At 38.7% G+C, this 15930-nt stretch overlaps 1 protein-coding gene across 1 annotated transcript in view; it reads right to left on the reverse strand.

Moving 5' to 3' along the window:
* Positions 1 to 3542: 3542 nt before the first annotated feature.
* LOC136872247 (protein embryonic gonad) overlaps positions 3543 to 15930 on the reverse strand; it is a 171754-nt gene continuing 159366 nt past the window's right edge. Inside the window, exon 3 of the mRNA XM_067146071.2 lies at positions 3543 to 4963. Coding sequence (XP_067002172.2) covers positions 3920 to 4963 — 1044 coding nt within the window. The 3' untranslated portion in view covers positions 3543 to 3919. The remainder of the gene's footprint in view (positions 4964 to 15930) is intronic.

Raw genomic sequence — 15930 nt, forward strand, 5'->3', positions numbered from 1 at the left:
GAGGCCATGATTTGACGTAAATAATACTAAACCTGTCGCATTTCAGACTTTCTATTTTACTGATATTATTTAAATGCATGGAGAAATGTCACATTCTGTGCCAGTCTTCTTAAATATTTAAGATACTATGTCAATTATTACTATAAGTGGGAAATGTATTTCCCTTTTTCATTTCTTTTCTCAAGTATAAATAATGCCTTAGAAAACAGATTAAGCAGATGAAGTTATCAAGTGTAATTTTTAGCTCTAAGAAGCCTTTTATTTTCAGAAAACATATCCGTACTGAAAATGAATGCTTTTGATTCCCTAGAGTAGCATGCTTTCCTTTCTGAAAAAACCTGAGAATTGAGTAGAAAAAGTTCACCCATAACATACATTGCAAGAATGGAATAGCAGCAGTAACACTTTCAGTTCACTAGAACACCCTGACTAGGCAAAGTAATAAACATACGAACTTCACAACGATTATGTTCATCATATCTTTTGTCAATATCATATCAGTCAATTTTGTAATATTACGTTAAGTTTGAAAGCCTAATACTGCTCCTGTTCATGTATGTTCGAGTAGAATTTTACTTCACTAATATTAACGATACAGTAGCGTAGATAGTAAACTGTACGAAATAGCACAAGAAATAAAATTCATAAGCAATCCGTATCGAGTGACTTCACCTGTACAATACAGTACAATGCTATTTCTTTTTACTTTTATTTTTAAAAGGGACATGTTCCGTCTCTTCCTTGTGAGACATCTTCAGTCTAAAAATATATTATATTTTTATCACTAAAAACCAATTACTTATCCTTAAAATGTTTAAGAGTCAAGATGACTCAGTCTGTCATATGTAAAACACAGTTTTAAAAACAGATCATATTGTTAAAAATTGTCTTAAGACCAATTACTAAATTATGAAAGTCCCATTGAGTACTGATACTCAAAATAAAAATTAATGTGATAATCACAGTGTTCTCAAATCGGAATTAAATCTTGAAATTAGGTCGATGTCATCTCAAGTTGGAAGCTTGAATACGTATGTGTCTGGTTAAACAAGGCTTTTTTTCTAGGTGGATTTACTCAATATATCGGTTATGTAGCCGGACAATTCGTGCGATCCACATATTATTGGTATATGAAAGGTTTTCTCCGCCATGTTTATCTCTCTCTCTCTTGTCCGGCCGGCTCGTGTTTTTTTACATATGACAGATTGAGTCATCTTGAATCTTAAACATTTTAAGGATAAGTCATTGGTTCTTAGTGTTAAGAATATCATGTGCTTATCCTTATAATACTTTAGCCTGTAGATGTCTCACAAGGAAGAGACGAAACATGTCCTTTTTAAATAAAGTAAAAAGGAATAACATTGTACTATACTGTACAGGTGAAGTCACTCAATTATTAAGACCTTCTATCTTGTCTATCGGTCAGGTCATGAAAATACGTAACTATTATTTTCAATCACTTTCGTTGGTATTTTTTATTTTCCGTTCGTTATTTACGGAGTAACTGTGAAGTCGTGTTTACATAAAAGTTTCTGTTGGCCTAATATTATGAAATGAATTAAAGAAGGCTAACTGTACACATTTATCGTTACACTTCCCATACATTTCACGCGTTCATGAGCAGTTTTGCAAGTTGGAATCATCGTTCATCACTTAGAGCACAAAGGAAGTGTGTATGAATACAGTAGGTATATAAAACTGGCCTTGGAGAAGCTTGTGTCATTGTGTACTTATATAATTAAACCATGACACAAATTATAACGCACCTCTACAAGCCACAAGGGTCAACCAATCACATTAGACATCCTGTTTCAGCGAGCGAACCAATCACATATACCTGGATGATGAAAACTCCGAGAGATTTGCTTTTTACTTCTCTGGAACAGCACATCAAATTACAGGAATTACTGGAGTTTTCATACTTGTTTTCTTTTCACTTCCGTAATTCTTATTTACCCTTGGACATCTTCCAAGTCACAGCAGTTAACAGGTAAAAGCCTGATCAACGAGTAACGTTCAAGGATGCCTTTCTTTTAGATTAGGCCTATACGATATGTACTTAACATCAATTCTATTACAGTTCTCTCATGGCAATGATGACTTAGATATTACGTACTTATAATCGGAATATATGAGCATGAAGCAGAAATATCTCCTTTATTTGCCGTCTTCTACTGACAATTTCTAGATTTTGAAACCAGTACAATAAATTATACCACAAAAATTAGCGCATTAGGAAGTCGAATAATCTAATTCATTATTTCCAATCCAATGGTTCACTATTCCCCTGGAGTGAACAAATATCACCTAAATTATGCGTTTGTCCTTTATGGGAGAATACAACCACCAACTAAATTGGTATTTGATAATCACACTCCAAAATTCCAACCAGAAATCAATAACAGGATCTCAATTATTAAGACTTCTAATGATTTTACTATTTATTGTTGAAATTATTTAGTCTTCTGCTAACAAGAAGTTCACTAAAACATACATTACATTATGCGTATTCTGTCACAATGCCTGCAGATATACGAACAAAGCCAAGACATTTTAGACTTGGCTGGTCTTATCGAGGCTTTCATTCCATAAATAAATGGAATGCAGTGATGGTATTTATTTTAATCATGGGAGTAAGTTTCTTGAGTTTCAAAAGTATAATTCTTGTATGCGATTCAAAAATGATGATGGAGATTAATGCTTGCTTTCATTGCTAAAATGTATACTCAAGAAATTTAGTGAGAATGTTTAACGAAGCTGTAATATTTTTTTTTCAAAAGCATCCACATTAGAGAGACGAATTTAACAATGTTATAGAACTGATTTATGAACCGGTAACGGGAAACATCTTTAAAATAATAGCACTGTATTTTGAAAAGAAAATTTTCTATTTTTTAAAATTATGTTTATTATCACGAAATGTAATCTCATATATTCCATGTATAAGCATCTAGCGCCCTAAAAGAAGAATGTCTTCTAACGTGATTCGTTGAACCTTATGTTAACAGCAAGGAAACTGGCCATAGTTACTAAATTAATATAATATCACTTTTACAGTTGACGCCAATATACACAGCGTAACACTTTGAACAATAGGCACTGTTTAAAAAAATATACTTCGTCATAAGTTCATAATTCGTAACAACTTTGATAGTTCATATAAACTGCAGTTTATAACAACATGTAACGATTTCCATTTTCGTTAAGGTATTTTTTTAACCCGTGAGAGGTTATCACATAAATGATAAACCTAGTTGTTCTCCTTTACAACGACATAAAACGTACTATTATACACTCATTCTTTATATAACACAAATAAATAAGCAAAATATATAAAAATAAAGTTTTTGTACAAGGTAATTAGGGATCTAGATTGCGCTAGGGCTCCTCCATTAACTTCTTGCGGTTGCCCGGTCATCCTCAAGACTCGGCTGCCTGGTGCCTTCCTTGGAGCTTTCACTCATTCTCGACAACGGCATAATCAGTCCATTTCCTCTTCTCGTTGTTCTGCTTATATACCGCATATACAGCATGACATTTACTGAACCACTATGTGGACTGCTTAAAACAGACAGTACTATTTGTGTATAGAACTTTCCTATAATTACAGAAAGACACTTAATCGCACAAATGCATCATAAACAGAATAAATATTGAAATGATTCGATATGTGCTTTTGAATTTCTCTTTAACAAGGATAGTAGAAGTAATGATGGTATGATTTAGAAGTAATGGCAGGAAGTTTGGGAGAAGTACATTCTGAAGTCATAAATATAGGCAATCCTTACTTGTGAACACATAATCTTCTGATTCTTTTTTTAAAAGTAGAGATTTTGAGATAATATTACCTTCAATCGATCGTACTTAAATATCTTCTGTATTACAGAAGAAACTGAAATACCAGTATGTTACAAAGTGATCATCCGGACTGCGGAACCTCCGTTACACGCTTGTTTGTAAGATCAAGAGGTGTAGTGACAACTTTGGTGGCATCCTTGCAAGTCCTTTCATCGTCGACGTTGCCACAACTATTCTTAATATCTTCTCTACGATCTAATGGGGATTTTGAACACTGGTACGAGGTAAGTGTTGAAGTCTTGATGGACAAGTCTATTGGCTGTTCTTGTTCCACGGCCACTCCAGCGAGCGCAGGGCTGCACAGTAATAAATCACCACCGGTGCGAACAGGCAATGGATGGCTTAGCCGATCAACGAAAAGCATATTTGCACTCGCTGGTGTCAGCCCTGGGCGAGTGACAGACAAAGGTGTTGGCAAAGGAGGTATACCTTGATAGGGAAACCGCGTCGGTGGAGGCGTGTACGAATTGAACACATGATGGATACTAACAGGAGATGAGAAAGGTGTACTTGTATTTGAACCACTCAGAGGTGAAGATGGTGGTAAAGTCAACGTTACAGTAGCTGACAATTTCTTTTGCTGATGATAGAAGTCTTTCTCGCTGAAGGGTGATGGTGACTGATGGGAAGATGGTGGTCGCAGAAAACTTAAAACACTAGCACACCTGGACGAATCATCCTCAACATCTACTCCTGCTGAAGAACCACCCGAATCTTCCGACGAGGAAGTACTTTGCCGACCATCTTCATATTTTCTTTTCTTGGTGTGACCATTGAGTGTAGGAGAAGCAAGAAGGTGATCTGGGGATAAGAATGGATTGGGGAGAAAACCTCCAGCATAAAATCCCGACCCATTTCCGAACAGGGGTGAACCACCATTATTTTGCTGATGTTGCATGTTCTGTTCCTCCATGAGACAATGAATCTTGAACCAATTTGACCGCCGTCCGTAACGACTACTGCTTTTAGACATGCCCACTTGCAAGCACTTCTTCAGCCGACATGCCTTGCAGGACGTCCGGTTCTTCTTGTTGATCACACATTCCCCATTGTTCTTGCATTCAGCGATGCTGCTCTGGTTGTTGTTCGTTCGCCCGAAAAATGACTGAAAGCAAGAAAAAGAACATTCTAAATAATGTACTGGCCATTTCATAGGAGTATCATGCAAAATACTGGCAGTATAGCTACATTTTCAATTAATATGAACTAAGAATAAGAATATAATTCATCATTAAAAGTTATCTTAAATTAAATTTCGGAAAGTACTATAAACAAATAGACGTTTAATTTATGTTAAATGAGAAATATGGGCAATGCAACAGCGAAAATAAACCAACACTTCAATCTCTCACGAAAAATCTTCAAGGAATGAAATAGAAAGTTTATCGGTAAGAAGGAAGAATGATTCATTGCCTATGTTAGTGGTCATTTAAAATGGTAACAAAGTGACATCTTTCCAGGAAGCATTCCAAAGGAAACTTCTCTCCGGTTTTCCTATGAATCGGTTGTAATAAAACATTTAATATTTCAAGATCGACTTCCTGACAGGGAATCAAACCCATGTCCTTCCAAGTGAATTGAGCATTCCAAGCAACAGTAACAGAGAAATATTAATGTTGATATATCGCTTGGATATCGTTGACTCCGAGGATATAAAGTATTTAGCGTTTTGCATAAATAATTTTAATCGCAATTATTTAAACTTAATTTTAGTTTTGAATATACAGAGAATGTACGGATAAGAGAGTAGCCGGCAGCTTCATTACACATCCAGTGCGCTGCGTTAAGAAGAAGAAAATGCCCGCACATAATTCCCACAAATCGAACTAGTGCAAGGATGAGAAGGAAAGTTCAAACTGTGAGGTCCAACAAGTAGTGAAGGGAGCTTTCATTCGATGCGTGTAATAACCGTTGAAATTAGGATTGCACTTGTTGATTTATGGAGTTGTCATGCATGACAACGAAAGGTGCATCCGCACTAAGATTCTCACTTTCTATTCGCCTTTCCCCTTCGTGTCATTCTACCTTTATTCTACCTTCTACTAACATTTGTATATCGATGAAGATCGAGTCTGTTTGCTAAATAATGCTTTGTATTGAAAGTAAATTAACTAACAAGGGGAGTCTTTCGTGTGGCAAATGCCGATTTTGTCGAGCTTTCCCGAGGTAAATTTTCCACGAGTTACAAAATCAATATCTATTTTAAAATTTCCATGAAAGGGCTTTGATGTTGTCGTTTCAGATTTTCAACACCGATTATAAGCCGTTATACAGGCTGTTTTTACAGTATACCAACGAATTTCGGGATCAGTTGGGTAACCTTGTTTTTGTTAATGGACTCATGGGCTGCAACACTTAATTTCAGTGCGAGAAGGTTCTATGCCATTATTGCCACCAACCACTTCATTTGCTCAATCAGCGAAGTATCATTCTTCGACCCTGCTGGTTTAATTCCTGATCTTGATAACATCTACACGAATGCCTGTTCACTTCTATTCAGTCTGTTGAATTCTAGTGCTCAGTATCCTTCGAACCAATTTCAACGAGCTTCGACATACCTGTTGGGGGACACTCAGTAACTCGCGTAAAAGAGTTTACGTAAATACGCCTTCGTTTTCGTGAAGACTGAGGTAAAATTTCATGACCCAGTATCCGCTTCGGACAAAGTGGAGGTGATATAACACCAAAAGGCGAACAAATTTTACTTAAGCATGTCAGGTCTGCAACCTAATAATTTCCAAAGAATTGATGAATTCCCGATTCCAGTGCAACGCATAAGTTATATACTTGCAAAGTTACCACCGCAGTCAACCGGAGAGGTGGTCAGTTGGTTACCGTACTTGTCTGCGAACCTCGGCGATGTACTCGCGAGAAAGGTGGTTTTGAATCCCCCCATCAACCAACTTGAAATGGTTTTCGGTGGTTTCCTATTTTAACTCCAGACAAATTCTGGGATGGTATCTTTCCCAAAGCCGCGGCCGCTTCCTTCCAATTTCTAACTCGTGCAATTAACCTAAGCCCACCCCCCAAATCACACACACACACACACACACACACACACCCTCATATAGCGGTAGCTACAGAACTGGCGAGTGGTTCTCTTCATACGTAATCCCCTTATACTTTATCATTAATAAAGATAATAATATCATTTTAATTTAACAGATAAGAAATAACATTTGCGCAAACTATAGTTTCGTATTACGCAAATCTCTAGCGAAAATCTCACTCTATAAGCCAACTGGTCGAGAGGGTTGCACGGTGCCACGTATGTAAGATTATTAAACATTAAAATGTGATGCAGATGCGTATTAAGTAGCTTACATTAAACCATGTTTTAATACTTTCTTTTTAACTTTTTCGTGACTTTACTATCTATTTTCTAAATTTCAATTGTTTACTTGCCTGCCTATTTAGCCAAAATAAATGCCTGAAATTCCGGGATTTCGTTGAAGACTATCTATCTATGTATGAATGTTTTAATTCCCTACCCTGAAAAGGTGGGGCGGGCCACCTAGAGGGTTACGCCCTCTCTCTCTCTGGCCATGAGATTCGGGCGGGTTGCGGAGATGTGATGGAAGGAGGGGAGGTGAAGACTATCCAACCGAGAAGAAAGTTGTGAAGGAACGATCGCTTGAAGAATGAGGGAGAGAGTTCTGTAATACCTCAATATCGCCGAGAGGGAAGAAAACAAAACGTGATGAGATGTTTTAAACTCGAAAGACTAATCAACAATAACGTCACACTGACTGTTGTTAGTTGAAGTGTGCTCTGCTGCCACCCACTTCCCCTTCTCCCTCTGTGGCTTGGGGCGGTAGAATATATTCTGCGATATCTCCTGCCTGTCGTATGTGCTCGCAAGTTGGGAGCGTGGGTTTGTGACCACGGTCCCTTTAGCTGAGTCTGGCATTGCTTCCACTTACTTGCGTTACCGTCCTCACTTTCATCCTTGGTCAACTCTTATTCATTTACGACCACGACGGTATTCTTCGAAGTGACGGACCTCTTCCAATTTTCCTCGGATTAGTGGTAAGAGACAATGGTTGTGTAGTTCAACTTCCTCTTAAAATCTAACCCGTCAAAGCACTCGTTTGTTTGGCCGCCTTTAGTCCGAACTCCTCGTTATTTCCCATCATATTTAGTAAAAATATACGTTTTATGCACACACAAAAATATCCATTCGTTAAGCAGAACAAATAGTTTAACAGGCTGCATATTACAGCACATTACTTGATTTCCGAAACTATAATATAAGAGTAAATAATGTGTATAAGTGATTAAGCGATTAGTAAGTCCGTCTCCGTGGCTAAATGGTTAGCGTGTTGGTCTTTGGTCACAGGGGTCCCGGGTTCGATTCCCGGCAGGTCGGGAATTTTAACCATAATTGGTTAATTTCTCTGATACGGGGGCTGGGTGTGTGTGTCGTCTTCATCATCATTTCAACCTCATCATGACGCGCAGATCGCCTAAAGCGTCAAATCGAAAGACCTGCACCTGGCGAGTCGAACATGTCCTCGGACACTTACGGCACCAAAAGTCATACGCCATTTCATTTCATTTCATTTCATTTCATTTCATTTCATTTCATTTCATTTCATTTCATTTCATTTCATTTCAGTGATTAATAATGTATCCAAGTACAGTACTGTATGCATTATTTTGTGTACAGTATTATCTGTCTATTAATAATGAGTAGTGCGATAACCTTAAACTATTTGAAGTGGCTCAGCTATTTCTTCTGTAAAGATAAATCGTAAAAATCAAAATATATTGTATTTTCGCATTACTTTTCTATACCTGGGATTTTTGTTAGTACGGATCATCTGCATTACCATTGTGAGGAGAATCAAGAAGGTGATGTAATCTTGACAGTGTGTTTTGCCTTCTTCATAACTGTCTGACCGCCAATAGGCGTCCGCGTTAAACTCCTACAGCTCTATCAACGAGTACTGTATAATCTTCCTCACTGTTTGCTCCGAAATCGAGAAAAACTTCTTTCTTCTAAAGATCGTGACATTATAGAGAAGTCACGTGCATGCCACTTACGACGCTACAAATAAGTAAACACGGTCACCAACAGTAATCTAGTTTTTCTGCGAAATAGAAAGTAACAGCGAGGGATCCGTCCAGTTGAGAGGATTGACATTAGAAAGGGAACATCATTACAAAGATGTCTAGCACAAGATTGAATGAAAAGCTGACGTGGTTTGTTTCGCAACAGAGAAGTCAATTATGACATTTGGGTCCCCAATTTTGTTGACAATATTTCTGACGATCAATTATACTACTCAGTGTAGGCTAAACATGAGATTATAATAGTAAATAATCTAAACCTAACACTCTAATGGTGTATTCTACAACTGTTTTTTTTACACATAGTAGGCTTTATTAAGTTTGGAATAAAATACATAGTTCCGGTATATAATTCCGTGTTGTTATTTAACCTTCTGAGGGAATATAGTAAGTCTAGTGGAAGAAAGTGTTTTGTATGACTGGCAGGAATATCACAGACCACTATTCTCCAATGCACAGGCACAGACAAAATCCCAAACTCATCTGGCGGGGATTGAACACTGAACCATATATCAGAAGACCTGAAAGCTAACCATTCAGCCACGGGATCACATGCTTTCCTTCTTGGCCTTTTTCTCAATTTATTAGGGCCGGCAAGTGATGTAGATTTGGCCAATTTTACAGCCGGATGCCCTTCTTGACGCCAACTGCATGTGGAATGATATATTTACTATTATGTATTACCATGGTGTTGGCGTCACAAAGAGCATCCGACCGTAAAACAGGGCCAAATCAACATGTGCGACACAGTTCCCATCCGCTACCTCACATATGTGGAAAAAGCGGTACAAGAAGAAGCGTAGGTAAAATTTGGTTATGATAGAAGGAGGCCCTGAATTAAAATATGCCCGTTCTTATTTTCACTTGAAAAATCCCCCTCGTGACGATAAATACTTCTGTTCAAGGTACTTTTATGAAACTCCAAACTTTCTTCCAACAAAGCGACACGTTTCAGCCATCGATTATTCAAGCAATTATGTCCTTTTCCGTTCCCTAATGGTGCTAACACTCGTTGGCTGTTTGGTCAGCGTACTGGCCTTCGGTTCAGAGGGTCCCGGGTTTGATTCCCGGCCGGGTCGGGGATTTTAACCTTCATTGGTTAATTCCAATGACCTGGGGGCTGGGTGTTCGTGCAGTCTCCAACATCCCTGCAACTCACACGCCACACATAACACTATGCTCCACCACAATAACATGCAGTGTCCTACAAATGGCAGATGGCATCGGAGGGTCTGCCTTACAAGGGCTGCACTCGGCTAGAAATAACCACACGAAATTATTAGTATAATGGTGCTAACACGCAAATACAGTCGAACCATGATATCTCGAACCTCCTTTAGTCGACAGTATCTCGAAGTAACTTAAATTTCCAGGCTCTCTGTCCTATTCACCTCGTATATTTATTTCTCTGTTGCTCGAAATGCAGTTACACGAATTTTCGATTTCTTGAAGCAAAAAATACTCTGTGACTAGAATTTTGTGCGATATTAACTGTGCAATACGGCATTAAAGTTGTTTATCAGTATGACCAACCCTCTAACGCTTTTCACATTGTTTCTGACCACCCTGTATATGAAAGGAGCTCCAAACGGATGATAATAATGTATGCAGAAGAACATGGAAACAGCCAGGCTGCAAGAGAATTCGGTGTAGTAGAGAGTGACATTTGATTTTAGCGCCAACATAAAATGGCTGTTTGCTTCTATTATAATAATGGTAACAAAATTAAAGTTGATAAATACAACTCAGTGAGCCGAGCTAATTGGTTCAGACACGAGATATTTGAAAGTGTTCAAATACACCAGGCTCGTGTTGGTAGGATCACTGGCACGTAAAGGAACACCTACGGTACGAAATTCTGACATCTCGGCGTCTCCAGAAACAGTAAAACTTGTTAGTAGGACGTAAAACTATTATTATTATTATTATTATTATTATTATTATTATTATTATTATTATTATTATTATTATTATTATTATTGCAACACATTGCTGTATGCAACAAAATTAAATTTTGCCCCTGCACTGCAGCTGCGCACTAAAATCACCAGCAAGCTGGGAGGGGGGGGGGTATTCCAAGCCTTTAACATTTAGCTGCTCATTTAGTTTGAGTAAATACTGGTATTTTGTAACTACCCTAGCCCTTACAGCATCAAAGTGTGGTATTTTTTGGCACAAACTTGGGATTAATATTTCACACACAGACTTTGCCAGTCACATAAGAATTAAGTAACAATTTTTGAGTATTATGCAAGATTGATATCTGCAGTCGATTTATATCCAGTTTAATTTATGGTTTTGTTCCAAATCAAACCAACTACTTCATAAAAGGAACACATGGTCACTACCGCCGGAAAGTCCGATTGATGTATTCTGCTCTTGTTACTGGGAATCATGTTCGTCATTATTATCAGACTATTGTCAACAGTTGTACGGAAGAAGTTCATCTGATGCGCCAGATTATATGAGAAGATCTCGCAAAAACCTGCTTTCGATGTCTTATGTCACAGAGAACTGGTTTGTCGGCTGTGTGTCTTGACGACAAAATCACTGAGTTTGTATTGGAACAGTGAGTACATTGCTGTCTGCATGTTCAGAACTTCAGCAAGCTACCAGTAAATCTAGGGCTGTTCATTTCCCGAACCTTTAAATGTTCCAGAGATCTACATCATGGGAGCCTGATTACAAAGAAATTTAAGACTATCCTATTTCACGTTAACGTCTTTTGCTGCTAATAGCAATTATTTACTGCGTTCAGTTATATCTGGCTATAACTGGAAATAATAGTTGCTCGGCTATATCTGTATTAGTTAAAACATCGTCCTTGTGTTCCAACTCTTCATGTCATTCAAGCCTACTTCTAAATACTGCTGAATAGTGGCGCATTTAAATCATTGACCATGTGTACTACTTCCAGACTCCACACTAATAAATGTAAATACCCACACAATAACTTGAAATACCACTGGAAGAATGAAAGGCTTCCACTTTTCCTCAAAAGTATACGATTTCACATTCTTGGGGGATTTTAAAACAAGTACTTTATTTATATACACGATATATATAATTTAGTCATATCATTCGTGAATCATTGTTCCTTTTTAGACAATAATTAGTACATCTAATAACATTCATCAAAATAAGGATTCAATCTAAAGGTATCTTGCAGAAAGAGAGATTTCCGTAATGAAAAATCTCCCTGTTGGTTTGGATCCTCGGAAAACTGCATGTCTTATGGCATTTTATTACAACGTAGAAAATCAAGATTTTACATTGAAGAAAAATGGTTTCATTACTTCCAATAATTGTCTTTCAAGTATCATTTGATGTATCGATGGAGACATTCCAGTTCTTTTAAATTTAAGGCTGATTAAGGCGAGTTGCTCTCAGCCTAAAGCAACAACACTGGAGAGATAAGTGGATTAAAATCTCACCCCTGGTTGACTTAAGAGTATGATTTCGATGATTTCCCCACTTCAACTCCAGGTGAATACTGGGATGATTTATGCAACATTTGGTCACAGCGACAATCCATATTCCAGTTAATTAAATTCACAATGGTGCAAGTACCTACGCTACAAAGAATATCAGACCGACTTTGTACATAAAAATATGGTGACTTATTTCTTATATAACGTCACATTAATATAGATATGTATGCGGTTACACTGGGGTAGCAAAGCGGTGAAAATTCAAAGGCAGCGTCCGAGACATTAGCTGAGGTACAGCCCCTTAAATTTGCCTTGTGTGAAAACGAGAAAACACGTAAAACTGCCCTCAAGGCTACCAGCATTGGGATTCGAACCGATCATCTCACAAATGCAGGCTTACAACTGTACATCTGACCTGTACTGCTTAGCCAACTGACTCTTAAACTCGCTCTAAGCATAAAGCACTGCTGACCAGAACGTGTTAAGTCGTTTAGACGAAATGTGATGATGATGATGATGAAAATAATAATAATAATAATAATAATAATAATAATAATAATAATAATAATAATAATAATAATGCATTTAAGTGTCTAGCTAGTTTACAAGTTGCGGGCTGAGTGGCTCAGACAGTTGAGGCGCTAACTTGGCAGGTTCGATCCTGGCTCAGTCCGGTGGAATTTGAAGGTGCTCAAATACGTCAGCCTCGTATCGGTAGATTTACTGGCACGCAAAAGAACTCCTGCGGAACTAAATTCCGGTACCTCAGAGTCTCCGAAAACCGTAAATGTAGTTATTGGAACGTAAATCCAATAGCATTATTATTAGTTTACAAGTTTATATTAATTCTGGAAACGGTAATTTCGAACATCAAAGTTCATCTTCCGTAAGAAAATTTGAATCTAAGTCTCTCAAATAAAACAGATGCATCTTAAGATTGCTAAACCAAAACCAAACCAAACCAAACCAAACCAAACCAAACCAAACCAAACCAAACCCCATGGCACTACAGCCCTTGAAGGGCCTTGGCCTGCCAAGCGACCGCTGCTCAGCCCGAAGGCCTGCAGATTACGAGGTGTCGTGTGGTCAGCACGACGAATCCTCTCGGGCGTTATTCTTAGCTTTCTAGACCGGGGCCGCTATCTCACCGTCAGATAGCTCCTCAATTCTAATCACGAAGGCTGAGTGGACCTCGAACCAGCCCTCAGGTCCAGGTAAAAATCCCTGATCTGGCCGGGAATCGAACCCGGGGCCTCCGGGTAAGAGACAAGCACGCTACCAATACACCACGGGGCCGGCTCTTAAGAATGCTACCTGACACAAAATATAATCGGATGGTTTTAAGTCCTCGAGTTCAAGAATGACGGAAAGGGAAAAGCTTACCACCACAGAGATTCCTTGACTGGTTAATACATGGAGGTTTATCTACATTTTTCCAGTAATGGTTTGCCCCTTTATGCCTCTAAAACGAGTTTAAATTAGAACATGCTATACATATTGCACTGAACATTGCTAATCATTTTGCAAACGTAATAAAACTACGCAAGTTTATTGTAAGACCGTCTTCTTCGTTTTACTGCTCTTTCGTGGCCTTTTCCCAATCAACCACGATCGTCGCTAATGAGAATTAAGACAAGTTTTTCGGCCGGTTGCTCTTTCTAACGCCAACCCAAAGAGAAGGAATGTATTCACTATTGCACATTTATGTGGGCGTCGATTGCGTGATGTGTTGTAAGTAAGACAATCACAAAATACTCAGTCCCCGAGTCAGAGGAATTTACTACACGCAGTTAAAATCATCGGCCCGGTCGGGAATCAAACCCAGGGCTCTCTTAAACGAAGACCAATAAGCTGACCAATCAGCCATTGAGCTGTACTTTATTGACAAAGTGTGTATTGGACAAATGTTCATTAATGAGTAAGACAAAAGATCGTAATACACGACAGATTGACTCTGATTCTTCCATACCAAATTCTCCTCGACATTTTTTATGTCAGAAAATGGGAAATTCTTCTGCTCTTTCCATGAATCCTTCCGAAAATTTGAAATCACAGGAAAGGTACTGAATAACCGGGAATATTCCCCGGCAATAATTGCAGTAATTATTACTGAATATAGGCAACCATTTGCTCACTATTTGAGGTTATGATGTCGAGATAATTGACCTTACTGTCTCCGTGGATAGTGACGGGGTCTGGCAAGTGGGTTAACTCCTTCGAAATCAGGCAATATGGGGGTCTAAGGTTATTCCCGTCGTTATATTTTATTGGTCAAGTATTCTAGTTCCTCTTAGAGGAAGAGTGGAGGGAGGGGGGGGGGCGTTAAGAGAACTGTCCATCTATTTTACGTAAGTTAAAAGAACAACGCCTTGGTCACACCCCACCCACTGCTCCAGTGACATAACGAACGCACCTGTTACGTGGGAAAGTGAAGATCAGAGTAGAGAAGAGAAGCGAAGAGAAGAGAGCAATCATATCGCAAGCTGTGAACTGGGTCGGCAAAGCTAGCCACTAGAATGGAAAGTACGCACGGCGCGAGCGTGTGTATATGTGTCTTTCTAAGCACGAGGGTCGTGGGAACAGCACCTGGGTCGGAGAAAGGGGCCGCCGCCGGCGCCACGCCCTAACTGGACGGTGGGGGTGGCACTCTATAGTAGAGCAGGGTCAGCATTTCCATCCTCAAGGGAGAGTTCCATGGAGAGTGTATAGAAGCAAGCTTCGAAATATGAAAGTGTGAAACGCAATATATATCTTTGATTATACATCCGAACAGGAAAGCCGAAGCTGAGGAGAAAACACGGGAAAATCTAAACATATTAGGTCCCAGATAAACAAATGATTCCTTGAGGAAAGGAGGAATACCAACAGACCAATAAACGGGCAGATTAATTCTTTTGGAGACACGTAAAGTTTGCCAGGCGTGTCTACAGGATGAGTGGAAACAGATGGATCAAGAGGAAATGGAATTGCATCAAGTTATGTTGATGAAGGATGTTGCAAAAGATCGAGACGGTGTAGACCGAGGCATGGAACCCACGAAGGACAAGAACACGTGCAGAAGGATAATAGACACATAAATAATTCTAGAAATAGCAGAGGACCGTAACAGACAGAGAGAGAGACAATAGAATCAGTTGGGAGCCGATGAGACAGGAAGGAGAGAAGAATAAGCTAAATGTGAGCCACAGAAGGCGCAAATGACGACGATCATGATAATGACAGACGACTATTACTATGACTCTGTTGATATTTTTCGCGAAATGACAAGTAATTAACGTTATGTTCCCACCCCACTGCAGAAGAAGAATGAAAGCGGAGAATATTCCAGTAACGGAAAGCTAGCCTCCGAAAATCCAATTATACTGGGACCTCTTATAAACAGGTCGAAAACCCTATTGCCATTACAACTTCGTTCACATAAGTGCGTAACTTGGTGGATTTCATGCACTGAGTTTCGAATAGTTCCATATATTTTATTCTTGAACAAAATAGGAGGATATAATTAGGCTTAATTTATGAAAAGCAATTATTATTTCTTTTCTTCTAGAACATTAACCTGGGCTAACAG

Source organism: Anabrus simplex, chromosome 4 (assembly GCF_040414725.1).
Source record: "Anabrus simplex isolate iqAnaSimp1 chromosome 4, ASM4041472v1, whole genome shotgun sequence".
Classification (NCBI taxonomy): Eukaryota; Metazoa; Arthropoda; class Insecta; order Orthoptera; family Tettigoniidae; genus Anabrus; species Anabrus simplex.